Genomic DNA, 15,746 nt, shown 5'->3' on the forward strand with positions numbered 1-15,746 from the left:
TCCTGCTGCTGCTCCTGCTGCTCCTGCTGCTGCTATTCACGCAACTTGCTGCTTCCTTCAATTTGAATATAATATATGATTAAATTATTTTTATTAATTTAATTATTAGTATTCTGGTGAGCGACTGACTTGCTCGCTGAAGGTGTGGAAACTACTTACTACGAAATTGGAAGCGCCCAAGTTTTCAACTCCCAAGATGAGCACTGCCCGCGAAAAAGAGATTTCCATTCCTGGATTGGAGTCATTAAAGTGCAACTGGTCCGTGGGTAACGTTTTGTGTCTATACTCCTCTCAAAACAAGAGTGGTCATGGATCCTCTCCAAAAGAACTCCGCTGGGAAACTGGACTTTTCTCAGGAATCTACCGAAAACTGGTGAACGAATCTGCCCTCACATTCCTCAACCTTCAAAAAACCATGAGTAAGGAAGGAGAAGAGGAAGAGGGAACCAAGAAGGACCAAGCGCTTCTCAGGATCTCTCGACAATACCGTTCCATTCTTAAAGATATTCAGCACAGGATGGATCAAGATACAGAAGACTCATTGGAACTCCTTTACAAGTTGGAACTTCTATGGAATTTGGCGGAAATTCTTCTTGTTCAAAAGACTAGATTCGGAATTATTCTGCCCCAACTTCTTCAATGGATTACTCTACACTTTCAAACCTGCGACGAACTCACTCGTCAGATTCTATCTGAGGATATTCTTGAAAGACCAGAGACTCATCCAAATTATTGGAAAGCACTCATTCTTTTCCTTCTCCAAGGAAGAACGGATCAAGCACTCAAGCTCCTCCATTTACATTCTGATATGAATTTGGATCCCTTTCTTAGCTTGGATGAACTCATACGCAAAATGCCATTTTTCAAAGGATCAAATATGTCCATTCCTGATTTTGAATTTCGTTGGAATCGTTGGCAAAGTGAGGTCAACTCTAGAATTTTGGAAGGAAATTTCTCTACCAATGAGGAGGTGTCCTTAGTTGCAGGGCTTCTCTCTGGCTCAGAAAAAGCTTTTATAGAAGTAGTGCCACTTTGTGAGACATGGTATCAATGGATGACAGGTAAACTTCTTTACACCAATCCTATCGTCAAGGTTTACAATCTTCCATATCATGCTGAGCACGCTATAAGCCAATTTGGAGGCCTGGATGCCATGTGTACATTGGACTCTGTAATTCTTGCTACCATTGAAATGGATGTTCCGGCCATAATGCACGAACTTTGTTCTACACTAGATAATTTTTGGTTTCCTGCTCATTTATTAGATCTGTTATTTCACTCCGAATCCTTAGAGGAGCAAGGACCCAATAATAAGGGAGCTTCCTCAATTTCCTATTCAGGTCTTCGAGAATTTTTATTGTTAGAATATGCAACAAGTCTAGTATCACATCATTCTCTTTGGCAAGTGGGTGTTTTATACTTTGATCACTGTCCAGTACAAGGACCTCAAAGACTAGAAGCTATATTTGAGAGAATTCCTATTAATAATGAAAGTAGGGCAAATAAGGTTATAAATATGGCTTTAGAGAGAAATATGACATCTGTAGTTACAACCACTTGCAAAGTTATGGGTATGAAAATGTTGAAAGAAGGCCGTATTGGTTCTGCTATGACTTGGGGATTACGATCTCAAGTATGACCTTTTTTGATATTTTTATGTATTGTTCATATAGCCTTATTTTTCATTGCACTTTTTTGTTTGTTTTAGGACGTCAAGTTCACGACATTCCTTGCTGATAGACTTTTGTTACAGTATTGTAATGAGGGAGAATTTTCTTCTATTGATCTTCTTGATAATTTGGGATCTGCAATGATGATCTCAGATAGACTCACATTTTTGGCAAAGTATAGAGAATTTCACAAACTTTGCTCAAATTCCGAATTTAGAATTGCAGCCAATTTACTTCATTCTCTCCTCTGGTCAAGACTTGCACCAAAGTATTTTTGGGTTACATTACTCATGGATGCTTCATCATTTCTCATATCTGATGATGTTTTATTCAGTTCAGAGCAAATATATGAACTAATGCATTGTCTCCAGGTTTGTTGTCTTCACTTTTCTTTCTTTGTAATATTCTGTCTTTCATCTTAAATTTATAAACATTCAACTCATAATCTGTAGGAATTGGTGAACGATATGGAACTCCCGAAGAAACAAAAAGCTTTGTTGGATCAGCATGAAGGAAAAATTCGCATCAAACTTGCCAAAACACTTGCTCTTGCTCTTATGAATGAGGCTGATACCAGCAATAATAATATTTGTTTGACCTGATGTTAGTGTTTTTGAACTCAAAATAAATTTAAATTTGAAATAATAAAATTGTACATTCATTATTTATTCATGTTAAGCAGAATATCCATATTTATACGTAGGTAGATTAGTTAGCAAATATTATCATGAATTATAATAATAGTGGTTGTCAATATCATATTATATTAGGTTTGTTTGTGTGGAAGCCGGAGCTATAATAAATAGACTATATCGACAGATATTAGTAATATTATTAATAACCATGTATCTGACTATAAATTGTCATATAATGTGATTTTCACATTCTCAATTATAATATAAAGAATCGAGCTTCTGTAAATGTATGGCATGTAAAAGTTGTAACGTCATGACGTTTCTATTCATGCTGTCATTAAACGCGTCGTTATCGTGTGGTACCACGCAACCTTCCATCCGAAAAAGAAACTAGGAATATGCCCAAAATAAGTTGATAGTTAGCCGATTCTTCCCAACTGTGGAACTATTATTCAATAATTGCTAAGGAGCTTAAAAAGAGCTAATTCTAATAAAACCAATAGAAGGCTCATAACACAGATTAGAAGAAAAGAAGCAGAAAATTGGACAGCTGATAAGAATCTGTATGGTATAATCGTTATGTTAGTGAGGTTTGATTGAATCCTTCCCAACTTGCAATTACTCGACAAGCTTGCACGCTAGCACTAATGGACTTTTTTCTTCTATAAGTTCACTGATGAAAACGTCATCTTTTGACGTTTTTACTTTTCTGTTCGAGGAAAGAAGATTGTGTGCTTTTCACTTAATTTAGAGATCCGATGCTTGGAGCTGTTGAGGGATTGAGAAGACGTCACGGCTCCGAATCAGAGTCCCAATCCACTTTTATTGTCACCCATTCTCAAGTTTCTCCATCATCTCCATTCTCAGGATCTGTCAAAATGTCTCTCATGGGAGCGACGGATCGGACTGATGAATTTCGGAGGTATTGCAAACTCCATTCGCTTGATTAATTTCCATCTCATCTTAATATTTTTTTTTTTAGTATTTTACGATCTATGAGGGACAAACGAATGATGCCTCCAAATTCCAATATACGAAATAAACACCCTCAGGACCTGATTCACTCTTCTCGTGAATTCATGAAGATTGCAGGTCAAATAGGGAGGGATATTGGAGGAACATATGCAAAGCTTGAGAAATTAAGTCTTTTAGCAAAGCGAAAAACTATTTTTGATGATAATCCCGCGGATGTCCAGGAACTAACTTATGTTATAAAAGACGACATGAACGCCTTGAATAAACAAATAAGTCAACTTCAAATGATTGCAAAGGCTGGACCTCAAGGTAATCGCTATGGACCTCAAGTTGCTTCTCATAGCAAAGGAGTGGTTGTTTCTTTACAATCGAAATTGGCTAACATGACATCAGATTTCAAAAAAATATTACGTGTTAGGACAGAAAACCTCAAGGAATCTAAAACACGCCAAGAAAAGTTTTCCTACAATACCCCTCAACCAACATTAAATGGGTCTGTATTAGCAGATGAAGAGGATAATAAAGCAGCGACATCCTTCGCGATTGATATGCTCCAATCCGATTCTCAGCAATTAATGAAACCCCACAATCATCTACAGTCTCGAGCTGAGGCAATGGAGAATATTGAATCAACTATAGTTGAATTGGGTGGTATTTTTAACCAATTGGCTCATATGATCAAGGAACAAGAAGAAGTTATGGTTCGTATAGATAGTAATATAGATGAGACTGGGTTAAATGTTGAAGCGGGTCATGGTGAGATCCTTAAATATTTTCAAAGCGTCACCTCCAATCGATGGTTAATGATTAAAATATTTGGAGTTTTGATTTTCTTTTTTATATTTTTTATCCTTTTTATGGCCTAGAAGAGTTTGATCATCATAAACATGAATAGATTATATTATGTGGTCAACTTTGAGTAAATAAAGAGATATATTCCACACTAAACATTTTATACTTATAGACTTGTTCTGTGATATTATAATGTTAAATGTATATCGATTCCTTATATAAGTTTAAAGATGTTTTTTATATAATAAAAAATGTTACGCAATTACGCATGTTTGGTCTTGTTAATGATAATGAATTTTGATTTAATAATAAAGCATTTATTATATTATTCACCACCCCTTTTTTTATTCTCACTTACTTAGTACATACAAATAGCATTTAATCAAAATGTATTTACAGGAAGCTATAATAGGCAAACTGCATATGTATTGCTGTATACACTTACAAAGCTACTTATACATACCCTTATTCTCCATCTTGAGGCAAAACTCTAAAACGAAGTCTTCACATATCCCAAGAGTGTCTTAAAATTAATTTCTGTACTCTTTAATTAATCGCATTGTTTCAAAACATGTATATATTTTATCAGGCATCGTAAAAATTTAAATCAGATTCCATCAACTGTCACAAGAGTTAAACTTAACACAGTCAGCGCATCATACAGATATTTGTTTATAGTGGACATTTATAAATAAGTCTCAAACTATCAATAGAGTATATAAATGATTCGATAAGGCTTTTATAGCAGGCATATTTTGTCGGTCCCTTAACTGAGTTCTACTGTATTTGAATCAAGAGTGCGCCAATTTAAAAAAAGAAAGTTTCTTAAAAGACCTTTGATATCAATGATAATTTAAGTTAGTATAATGTTTTACATAAAAGATGGAGAGGTTTACATCATCCTAATAGATATTTATGCAGGTCCGGTTATTTTTTATAACATTTTAGCAGTCTTTAAATATAAATTAATTATTAATTGAGTAGCATTCTTTTTATTGAAGGTAGAACATCAATAATAATCATCCATGGGCATAAATTTCGTGTAAATATTTAATATACGAAAGTTGTACATTTATTTTTTAAACTTATTTCTTTCTTGCTGTAAAAAATATATAGATAGAATATGTATCTTTCATCATAACGGTCGAACTCGAGGGCATTATGAATTTAAATTATTTCTTTTCCTTTTAGATTCTATGAAATGTTTATAATATTAATAAACCTACTCTCTGCTATCTACGTATGATTATTTTAAACATTAGCAAAAACAAAAATTGACCATGAATTCTTAATCCCTTACATTTTTTTATGTAAAAGAAGAACATAAAAGGCTATTGATATAACTTCTTAAAAAATTGTTCAAACTTATCGATACATATTGTTAGAAACTGAATGTTACTTAAGGGCTTTTTCATAATGGAGGTTGATTTCGAAACTTATCAACTATAGCGAACTTCACTCGCAGGAACATGCATATATAATATTGAATAAGCTAATTAATCTGTTTATCCTCAAAATGAGCTAAAATTCTCCAAGAATAATACCGGATCGTAAATCCCATCATCAACTTCATTATCAAATATAATGTCAATACACCAATGGATTTGCAATATTCCACATGATTTGATTTCGCAATTTACATGTAATGAATAATATTGATGGATTGTTAGGATATGAACTATTTGATAAAAAAACATAAGGTAATGACAAAAGAAATGAGAATTCTAGTTTCATATTTTAGGAATAAGCTGCACGAATTTTATATATATTTATAGATGTATCACATAAAAGGTAAATTTTGTATCAATATACATCAACTCTGTGCCATAGCTGAGAGTTGTTCCATGTGCGTAAGTCTAGGTAACTCGTTGACAACAGTCTTTGAGACAAGGGTCGCCTCAGTAAATTTAATTTTCCAGGAATTAGAACTAAGAGGATCACGTATTAAACCAAAGCGTTGGTGAAAAACCCCACAGCAGGTGGCTGCATTATGCAAAGTTCCACAAGCTCGAATTATAACTAAACCATGAGGATCCATGTCTCCGCTGACACCTTCAGGGCAATTATTAGGATTGAAGCGAATACCATATTTTAAAACAACGTTTTTGATGGCAGAACAAACATCAAGTCCATTCTCAACAGCTGAAAAGTCTTCAGAACAGACAGAGCCATCACGATGTACACTAATTTTGGCTGAGGCGTCCTTCCAAAAGTGCTGAGGGCCAAAATCTCGGAGTTCATTAAGGAGATCATAGAACCATTGCGTAAATTTATTGGCCATTTCCTGAGCTTCTCCATTGAAAGTGGAAGAAAAGGGAGAGGAGGAAGGAAAAGCTTCAATGAATGAAGTGGGTCCCTGATCCACATCGTGTTCCATCATGGCACAGGAAATGGAGTCTTCTCCAGTCTCGATGCGATGCCCTGAAACTAATGAGGAATGCGTCATTATGCGAAGAGTGAGTGTGAGTTACGTACCCCGACTAGAAAGAGCGGAATGAAGCGTAAGGCCTGGGTCTAGAGAAGCGAGGGACGTAAAGGATGTGTTTCTGGAAGGAGCAGGAGCCTCGGGTAGGGATTCCTCATCAATGAAGGCCGCCTTTTCACTGGATCCCCAGGATTCCAGTACATGAGACACCAGGACAGACTTGTCGGAGTTCCCATCAACAGGCACTTTTTTGAAATGAAGATATTTAAAGAGAAGATCTCTTTTGATCTTTCGTCGTTTGAGGAGATCCAAAGGCGATTCCGTATGAAGCATCACAGCTTGGATGGCCTCATCCTTTGTTTCAGGTATTATTAGTCTTGAAGTCACAGTTTGAGCCAATGAACGAAGATCCGAGGTCTTCATCTGCACCAACAACTCGGATATTCCGTGCTTTTGTCGTTCCGTGAGCATATTTCGATCTTTTTTTTGCGCAGCATGAGAAGATCACCGACGTCACAAACTGATGTCATCATTCATCTCCACTCTTTCTTTCTAGTCTTTTCTTCCTCTTTTTTCTCTTTCTTTCTGCTTTTTTCCCTCCCTACCTAACTCTTTCTAAGCTCAATGGAGTTAATAAATATTATTTAAATAAGTTCCAACACAAGGTAGAAACTTAACTTCAGCTGCTCACGCGCACCCTCTCTCTACACATCACGGAGTGATAAGCATAACATAACTTATATACCTAAAATTAATATAATATCTAAAAATTTAGAAAGTGGAATTGCTTAGAGAATCTAAAAAGCGTGCTATTATTAAAAAGAGTGTAAATAATCTCGCTCGTTTCTTCGCACGCCTCCTCCACCCTCGTACGGCATAGGCACTGGAGGAGATCTTCTAAGAAGAAGAGAGAGTGTGTATTCTGTATTGACTACTAAGAAGTGAAATTGTGGCTGTCGGAGTCCTCTCTATTCAATGCAGTGAGAAGGACGTGAGTCTTGAGTCTCCTTTTCTTTTTCTTTTTGAAATTTGTGTGCCTTGAATACAAAATTGAGAATACTGTATATACTATAAGTATATAGTCTTGATTGTTATAAGTTACATTCTGATTACCTAGATTGATAGTCGCATAAGGATACCTTACTTTGTTGAATGTAAGGAAGTTGAGCTGTGCTGAAGAAGTAACTCTTGGGAGAGTCGCCCACTATTACTATATTAATATAACTTATTAGTGTTGTTGAAGCCCGCATCGGAGAGGCCTCTCCGATCCATCAGAGGAGAAGGAATGGGTAAGCAGAACAGTAAATTAAAGCCCGAAGTTTTGGATGATCTCCGAACCAATACGGAATTTTCGGACTCTGAGATCCAAGAATGGTACAAGGGCTTTTTGAAGGATTGTCCAAACGGACAACTTAGTGTAGAAGAATTTAAAAAAATCTATGGTAACTTTTTTCCTTATGGAGACGCCTCTAAATTTGCTGAACATGTCTTCAGAACTTTTGATGCCAATAATGACGGAAGCATCGACTTTAGAGAATTTCTATGTGCTCTCTCTGTCACATCTAGGGGTAAACTGGAGCAGAAACTCAAGTGGGCTTTCACCATGTACGATCTAGACGGGGATGGCTTCATTACTCGACAAGAAATGCTTGAAATCGTTACTGCTATATATAAGATGGTTGGTTCTGTCATGAAAATGCCAGAGGATGAGTCCACTCCTGAAAAACGAACGGATAAAATCTTCAGGCAAATGGATAAAAACATGGACGGAAAGCTCTCACTTGAGGAATTCATTGAGGGGGCTAAGAGTGATCCATCCATTGTGAGACTTTTACAGTGTGACCCGCAATCATCGCATTAAACTAGTGAGAAGAATGGATCCAGATATAGGGGATTCCATCATCTAGATTTCTGGACTAAAATATCATCCATGCCCTCACTTTACACTAATTCAGAATTCTGTGGAAGCATGGATCTATTCATCTTCTATAGAACTTTCTTTTCTTTTTAATTAATTTAAATTCATTCACGGATTCACTATCATTAATCATTATGCTGTTTTACTTACCTAATTCCTAGTAACGATATACACAAGTTTACTTGTTTTTTTATTTAAATCGTTCTTTTCATTCAACCATATAATTTAAAGCCAAATAATATGTATTTATAAACTATTTATAGTACACTGAATGATGTTGACACCACCCTTATCCATCAAGGAATCAAGTCTCTTTAAAATCAACCGGTCATTCCCTATAATAATTATTAATCATATTAATTTCACAAATTGTATTATTAATGTATGTAGACTATTATAATTGTTGCAAAAGATCTTTAATCATATAGACATTCAGTAAAGAAATCTGTTATTCCAGGACAAGTAAAGAATTCGACATTATAATCATTATTATTAATAGTGTGACCGCAAAAAATAACTATTTAGCACGCTGAGAATCATTTTTTAGATAGAATTAATGCATACTGTCACAGTCCTCATGACCACTTATCTTTGCTTTTCTTGCTCTGAAACAATGTTTTTTTGTTTTTCAAGGACAGCTTTTTCCATACAAAAATATTTTGAGCGAAATATACCTTTGTTACGTATGTATTATTTTTGTATATTCTAACACTATGTGATTTCTTTCATAACTTGACTTGATTTTTTTTAAAAGTTCTCATTGACTCATAATGATTTATCATATTTAACCCTCCTATACTTATACGCTCTTCTAATTCATAGCTGAGTTTTTTTAAAAACCCGGTTCTAATTAGTTATTATTATTCCAACCCCCTTTCTCCCCCGATATTTTTAGTACTTTATATTATGAAGGAATATCAATGCTCAATGCATAATACTAATATATTTTGCCTATGTATATTTAAAAAAAAAATACCAAGTCTGATATGCTGGGATTTTATGGTCACGGGACATAATTTCTGTACACTCATTATAATCGATTTTTGAACGAATTTCAAATTATGCTCCCTGTTTTGTTCGTTCGCTCCCTTCTTTTCATATTGATATTATTAATTAAAAATTAGTTATCATAATAATAAATATTTTAATAATATGTACAACAATTTGTTATTGATAAAATGTAAAAAGAAAAAAGATTTACAAATCTTCATGTAAGTACGTACTTATTACTGCACATTGAGATAAGCACTTCTGTGACTTTTTTCTGTTATTATTTAATTAAATATCTATAGATACATTTATTATAATAAACAATTATATAAACTCCGAGCTGAATAAGTATTTTACCAGATTAGTTAGTATTATTATATTCCGCCCTGTATTAAAATTACTACATGCTTATTACTCCTGAGCTGAATATTAAAAAAATAATTTATCGATTAAATTGTCAATATTAAATCTTATACTGTAGTACTATGCCAGGGTATTGATATATTTTAATTCTATTAAGTAAGTTAGATGAATATAAGATTTCATTCCTATTCGTTTTAAAAAATGATAAATCAAGTCAAAAAAATGCAACAAAAGGAATCAATCTAATATTATTGTCATTATTGGTACTCTGTAGAAGACTGCTAAATGGATTATCCTATTATGTCCATAGGATACGATGGTCACCTTTTGTGCACATTATTTTTATTTCACTATTCTGTTAGGTATGTATGTCACTGGAGAGGGAAGATGCCTGTATCTGAGGACAAATTAATCAAACACATAAGCCTGATATAGAGGAAAATATTATGTTCGTCTCACTACTTTTATCCTACTCCTGAACTAACGCATTGTGTTGGGACACTAATCAATCTTTGGTTTTGATATCGTCTGCTCATGCCAGGTGGATGTGTCCTCAGTTCTGGTATGCGTAGTCCAAACGAAAATTCAACAGATTTCAAGCCTAAGATATACGTACCAAGTGATGGATATGTGTTCAAAATATCTGCTGAATTTCCACCTGCAAAGGAATTAAGAGAACATCATGGAACTCTCACATAATATAAACTTCATCAAAATTTCTTATGAGTATGACTAAGACTTTGGTACTCATGACATAGCTGTTATACGATTTCTCAGGCCCTTGGATTTTTCCTAACATATTTGTCTTTATGGCTATTTACATTTTCAAAGGGAAGACTATTTTCTCCAAGAGATGAGTATAATAGACTGTCCAATTGGATTCACTTTTGGATATCCCTATGGTATTCTCCATCATCCGATTGAACCCCGTGTTATACAAACAGGTTTGGGTAAAGGAGATTGAAAGAATGCAACTAAGTTACAAGTTGTCTAAATGAATCATTAGGAGGGATTTATCTCTCCAAAGAATGCTATGAAGCATTTCAGATATTAAATGAGGTACCAAATTCAAGAAGTAAAAAACCTAATGTGAGATTTAAGAAAGCCGAAATATTTTTTGACTCTCCTAATATCTACTACAAACGGAACGCGCCAAGTCCCCTAATAAACAAATCCTACAAAGCATGGACGGTGTCAAACCAAATGCAAAGATGATGAGAAGAATGTAAATTATGAGAGGGGGCAAGTTTAGTCCTTGTAAAAGGAATACACAAATAATTTATATAACCAATGAAAGTATTGTGTATATTGACTCAGCTTTATAGATTGTGCTCACAGTGTTGATGATGGACCGTTCATATTTGAAGATTCCGTTACAACAATTAGATCAACTATGTCTTACAAAATGTGTGGGAATATAGAGTGTAATATGTGTGCTAAACCATAATTTTTTGGAGTGCTTTACATAAAGTATGACAGAGTATACAAAATATGCTAAGAGGAAATAATAAGAGTCCCAAAATTACGACGACGCATACTCAATGGTAAAGTACAAATGGTAGGCTCATGCTTTAGTTTGCGGTGAGACATTTGGGTGCTCCTATTTGAAAGAGGTAGACAGATTACAACTCTAATGAAAATCACTGTGGCTATACTTATTGGGATTTTAACCAGGTATATTTTTTTTGTAGAATAAACATAAAAATATTTCCAGGACTGAAAGAAATTGTAGTAATACTCAGGACGAACTCCATATGGAAATTTACCTATTTACAAGGAGATATAATATATGTATAACATTATGTAGGTATTTACTTCGATAAAGCGTGTTTCTTCTTCTTCTTTTCCGCCTTTTTTTCTCGCAAATATGCAATTTCTTCATTTGAGAGCTTAACAGTAAAGTTTAGAACAGCCTCATAGTCTTTCGTCATTCTGAAATTAGAGCTTTCCTTATTTTGCAACAAAAAGTATTTTTTGCTCGGCTCTTCCCTACAACAAATTTCTAGTGCTTCTTCTTTAGTTCTTATACTTTGAAACCTACAATAAATTACATAAAAATGACATAAATTTAATTCTACAACTATTAAATAGGGATATTTTATTTATTATACCTCGAATATGGAACCATTACATTTATGAATGGTTTATTATTCTTTAATATCTTAATTTTCATACTATAGTCTAAGTCAATACTAGGCCACTTTTGTTGAAATAATGGTGCGTTCCAATTAAATGCATCTGTGTTCTTTTTAACATAATTTGAAGAAAGTCCAAACCATAGTTCCGAACAAAAATGAGGAGCAATAGGAGATAAAAGAATAATTGCAGTACCTAATGCACGTTGAAACTCCCCAGAGTTTTTCTTTATTTCAAAATCTACATTCCATAGTATATTAAGCAATCCATGAATACGAGAAATGACCATAGCTAAATTTCTATTGGTTCCAAATGAAAAGTTAATATGTCTAAAATAGTAATTTCGGGCATCTACCAAATCTGCCAATTGTTTCTTATATTCATGTTCTGAAATAGGCTCCTTGGTTGATTCCACCTCCTGCACTCTTAAAGTTTGATATACTAAACTCCAAAGTCTGCTCTAAAAAAAGTCAATGAAACAATTTCAATATGAACTAAATAAAATAAAAATACCGTTAATGATTTAATTCGAACAAAGCTATCCTCTGACCAATTTCTATCTGATTTAGGACTAACATCAGCAAGAATTAAAAATCTAGTCATATCACAACCATATTTTTCTATAATTTCAGTAGGTTCAACTCCATTGTGTTTAGACTTACTCATCTTTTCCCATTTGACCTCAAGGGGCTCTAGAGTTCCTTTTTTAACTGGTTCTGTGGATAAAGGATCTTCAACTTCTTGAGGAAGTAAATACTTTCCACTTGATTTTACTTTATAACTTTTAGATTTAACTAATCCTTGAACAATGAGCTGCTTAAAGGGTTCTTGAACTGGTGACACGCCAATGTCAAAGAGAAATCTATTGACAAAGCGAGCAAAAAATAAATGAAGAACTGCATGTTCTTTGCCACCGATATACACATCTACTGGCATATTTTCCTTGCTTAGCTTCTTGTCTATCAATTCTGAGTCATTTCTGGAATATATAGAAAATAATGTAGAATGGGAACTAGTGTTATTTAAAAAAATATTACTTAGGATCTATATGTCTTAAAAAATACCATGAAGAATCAACAAAAGTATCCATTGTGTCAGTTTCTCTAGTAGCATCAGAGGAATAGCATTTAGGACAAGTAGTTTTATACCAATTTTCAATTTTAGAGAGAGGAGAAATTCCTTCTTTGGCGATACCAAGATTCAAGTTTTCCACATCAGGCAATGAAACAGGAAGATCCTCTTCTGGAACTGGAAGGGTTCCACATTTTTTACAATAGATAATAGGTATGGGCGTTCCCCAGTATCTTTGCCGTGAAATAAGCCAATCCTTTAACTTTGAACTGGTTTTATAGCCTCCGACATTAATATTTTGCAGCATTTGAATAACTTTCTGATTCCCTTCTTGAATTGAAAGTCCATTAAGTTGTTCTCCGGAATTTATGATTTTAGAGTCTTTGAAAATAGGGCTTTTAAGACTTAAGCCGTTTTCTCTACAAATACGTGCATGCTCCTCGCTCAATTCCGGAATACCCATAAACGCATCTGTCCCATTATGAAACAGAATATCATTATGAATGACAATTAAAGGAATTTGTTCATTAGAGATTGGATTCATTAGAACTTTTAAACCTCGGGCAGCAAGGGGGTGGTGTTGGGATAAAGCAATAAATGCTATGCCAGAATGAATATAGGATGGAGGATCAGGAGTCCAAACAGTGATAACGTCATCTTCATTTTCAATTGCAAAAGAAATATTGATTCCGTCACACTTTCCTATCCAATTTCTTTGAATGTCTTTGATATCTTCCCAGTCCACAAGTTCTTTTGAGTTTAATCCATCATAGAGGTCTTGAGAATAGCGTGTTGTCTGTAAGTACCATTGTTTTAAATTTTTTTTTCTCCACAATAGCTCCTGATCTCCAGGATTTCCCTTCTTCATCAACTTGCTCGTCAGCTAATACTGTGCAGTCTATTGGATCCCAATTTACACATGATGTTTTTTTATAAGCCATTCCCTCTTTGAACATTTTTAAAAATATCCATTGAGTCCACTTGTAGTAGTTTTCAGGATCACAAGTGGATAAAGGAGGATCACTCCAATTAAAAGTGAGCCCTAATAAATTCAGCTGAGACCGCATCATTTCGATATTCTTCAAGGTCCATTTGGAAGGAGATTCCTGTCTTTCTATGGCGGCATTTTCTGCTGGTAGTCCAAATGCATCAAAACCCATAGGTTGAAAGGAAGGAACTCCGTTTTTTTAGAGTATAATACCGTGCAATTGCATCAGATATTGTGTAGACTCGAACATGCCCCATATGCAAACGGCCAGAGGGATAAGGAAACATACTTAATACGTATTTTTTATCCCCTTTTTTAAATCTTAACATAAACATAGAAAAAAATCATTTCCTTTAACCGATATTGTCAAAAAATTTCAGGACTAACTATAAATTGGATCAGTAAAGTGTCAAACTAAATTCATTAAAGAAAAAAATAATAATTACAAGAAGAAATACGGTTAAAGTACTTTTGACTCTGAAGGAATTCCTCCTCTAAAATTCCCTTCCAATGTTTTTCAATCTCTATACAATGTTGAAGTTCCAATCTGGGAGGCCAAATCCCAGTTCTACTAAAAATAAACCGACGAGGGTTAAATCCGGGTTTCGACACGGGTAAACGCATGTTTATCTGGATATAAATTTTAATTATTCACTTCAATAATATTATTCTATACAAAATATGTTGATTATTTTGTTTTGGTCGAGTTCTAATACTATCTGGAGGAGCACAAGCTCCAATCACGTAACCTATTAAGGTGAAAAACATCATTTTTAATGACAAATTTCTTTTGGTAAAATCATATGATATTTTTCCAATTATAAAAGAGTAATAGTTTGTCGATGTTGTTGCTTTATGTATATTAATATCATGTTTTATTTATTCAACTCTTCCATTTTAGGGTAGCATTTCAAATCACCAAAAATTGTCTTTGTGACGAAAATGGTGGACTGCCTTTACAGCTAAAAATCAAACTATATATTTGGTAAAAGGTTTTCTAAAGTAAATCATTGAACTTATTATTCAAACTGATGAATTTACCATTCCAAAATAAAGTGTCAACTTCAGGATGGGTTTGTACAAGATTATATAGTATGTTTCATTCAAATAATATTAAATATTATGTCAATAAGTTCTTATACTATCAGATAGTATAAGAACTCATTGATTATATCCTCCATTGAACTTTGGTTTTTGAATAATAACGATGATAATTTATTTATATGTTAGTTGCCGAACAGAAAGGGATAGAAAACTTCATACAAGGTTAATAGAAACGTGTAAAGTTTTATTCAAATAATATGAAATATTCCCCCATTAATGTTATTGGGTTAAAGAAGATTCTTATATTTGATACCGAAATAGAACCAGCTAGAAACATCAGGCAGACTGTATCGATTTACAATATCCCCATTCTTGTGCTTAAAAGGATAAAAATAATGTAACTAGGTACATCTAATTCCCATGAAGTAATCATTATGACTCAGTCAGTAGAGTCACATGTATTTACTCAGAGTCGGTTTGTAACACAGAAAATATGTATATTTATCTATAATTTGGAATCGCAAATTTTAAAATAACTGCAGATTCGGAACCGAGATCTTTAAATATTATAAATCCAACCCCAAGAATATATTCGAATCATAATATAGAAATTAAATTTAAATTCTCTGTCCGTAAAATAATAAATAAACATATTTTTTTTTTATAAAACTACACACATTAAGAATCAATTATTCTTAATTTATAGTCTGGAATAATATATTCTGATGTTGGTTCTGAA

General features: G+C 33.8%; 5 protein-coding genes across 6 annotated transcripts; 3 read left to right on the plus strand and 2 right to left on the minus strand.

Annotated features, from left to right (window-relative positions):
* Nucleotides 1–15: 15 nt before the first annotated feature.
* Nucleotides 16–2,320, plus strand: Nup75 (nuclear pore complex protein Nup75). The gene is made up of 3 exons (XM_040715163.2): nt 16–1,633; nt 1,709–2,041; nt 2,123–2,320. The coding sequence occupies exons 1-3, from the start codon at nt 197–199 to the stop codon at nt 2,270–2,272; spliced, it is 1,920 nt and encodes a 639-aa protein (XP_040571097.1). The 5' UTR covers nt 16–196; the 3' UTR covers nt 2,273–2,320.
* Nucleotides 2,321–2,697: 377 nt separating this feature from the next.
* On the plus strand, nt 2,698–4,400 carry Syx5 (syntaxin 5). Its single transcript, XM_040715486.2, has 2 exons — nt 2,698–3,227; nt 3,288–4,400. Exons 1-2 carry the CDS (start codon nt 3,064–3,066, stop codon nt 4,144–4,146), a joined length of 1,023 nt encoding a protein of 340 aa, XP_040571420.1. The 5' UTR covers nt 2,698–3,063; the 3' UTR covers nt 4,147–4,400.
* A 1,388-nt stretch (nt 4,401–5,788) lies between these two features.
* Nucleotides 5,789–7,220, minus strand: LOC121120609 (uncharacterized protein C3orf38 homolog). Of its 2 annotated transcripts, none has more exons than XM_040715484.2 (2): nt 6,548–7,220; nt 5,789–6,499 (listed from the first exon to the last, which is right to left on the minus strand). In XM_040715484.2, exons 1-2 carry the CDS (start codon nt 6,966–6,968, stop codon nt 5,886–5,888), a joined length of 1,035 nt encoding a protein of 344 aa, XP_040571418.1. In that variant the 5' UTR covers nt 6,969–7,220; the 3' UTR covers nt 5,789–5,885. The 2 variants fall into 2 exon arrangements, with proteins under 2 accessions (XP_040571418.1, XP_040571419.1); XM_040715485.2 differs by having other exon boundaries at nt 5,789–6,493; nt 6,548–7,114.
* Nucleotides 7,221–7,418: 198 nt separating this feature from the next.
* On the plus strand, nt 7,419–9,741 carry Nca (neurocalcin homolog). The gene has a single exon (XM_040715487.2). It carries the CDS (start codon nt 7,783–7,785, stop codon nt 8,356–8,358), a length of 576 nt encoding a protein of 191 aa, XP_040571421.1. The 5' UTR covers nt 7,419–7,782; the 3' UTR covers nt 8,359–9,741.
* Nucleotides 9,742–11,418: 1,677 nt separating this feature from the next.
* LeuRS-m (Leucyl-tRNA synthetase, mitochondrial) lies at nt 11,419–14,449 on the minus strand. The gene is given in 7 exon segments (XM_071889478.1): nt 11,419–11,534; nt 11,584–11,805; nt 11,880–12,364; nt 12,418–12,883; nt 12,942–13,792; nt 13,794–14,159; nt 14,161–14,449. Coding segments are annotated over 7 exon segments (2,532 nt in total). The 5' UTR covers nt 14,299–14,449; the 3' UTR covers nt 11,419–11,530.
* Nucleotides 14,450–15,746: the final 1,297 nt, after the last annotated feature.

The sequence above is a fragment of the Lepeophtheirus salmonis genome, chromosome 6, assembly GCF_016086655.4.
Source record: "Lepeophtheirus salmonis chromosome 6, UVic_Lsal_1.4, whole genome shotgun sequence".
In the NCBI taxonomy this organism is placed as follows: Eukaryota; Metazoa; Arthropoda; class Copepoda; order Siphonostomatoida; family Caligidae; genus Lepeophtheirus; species Lepeophtheirus salmonis.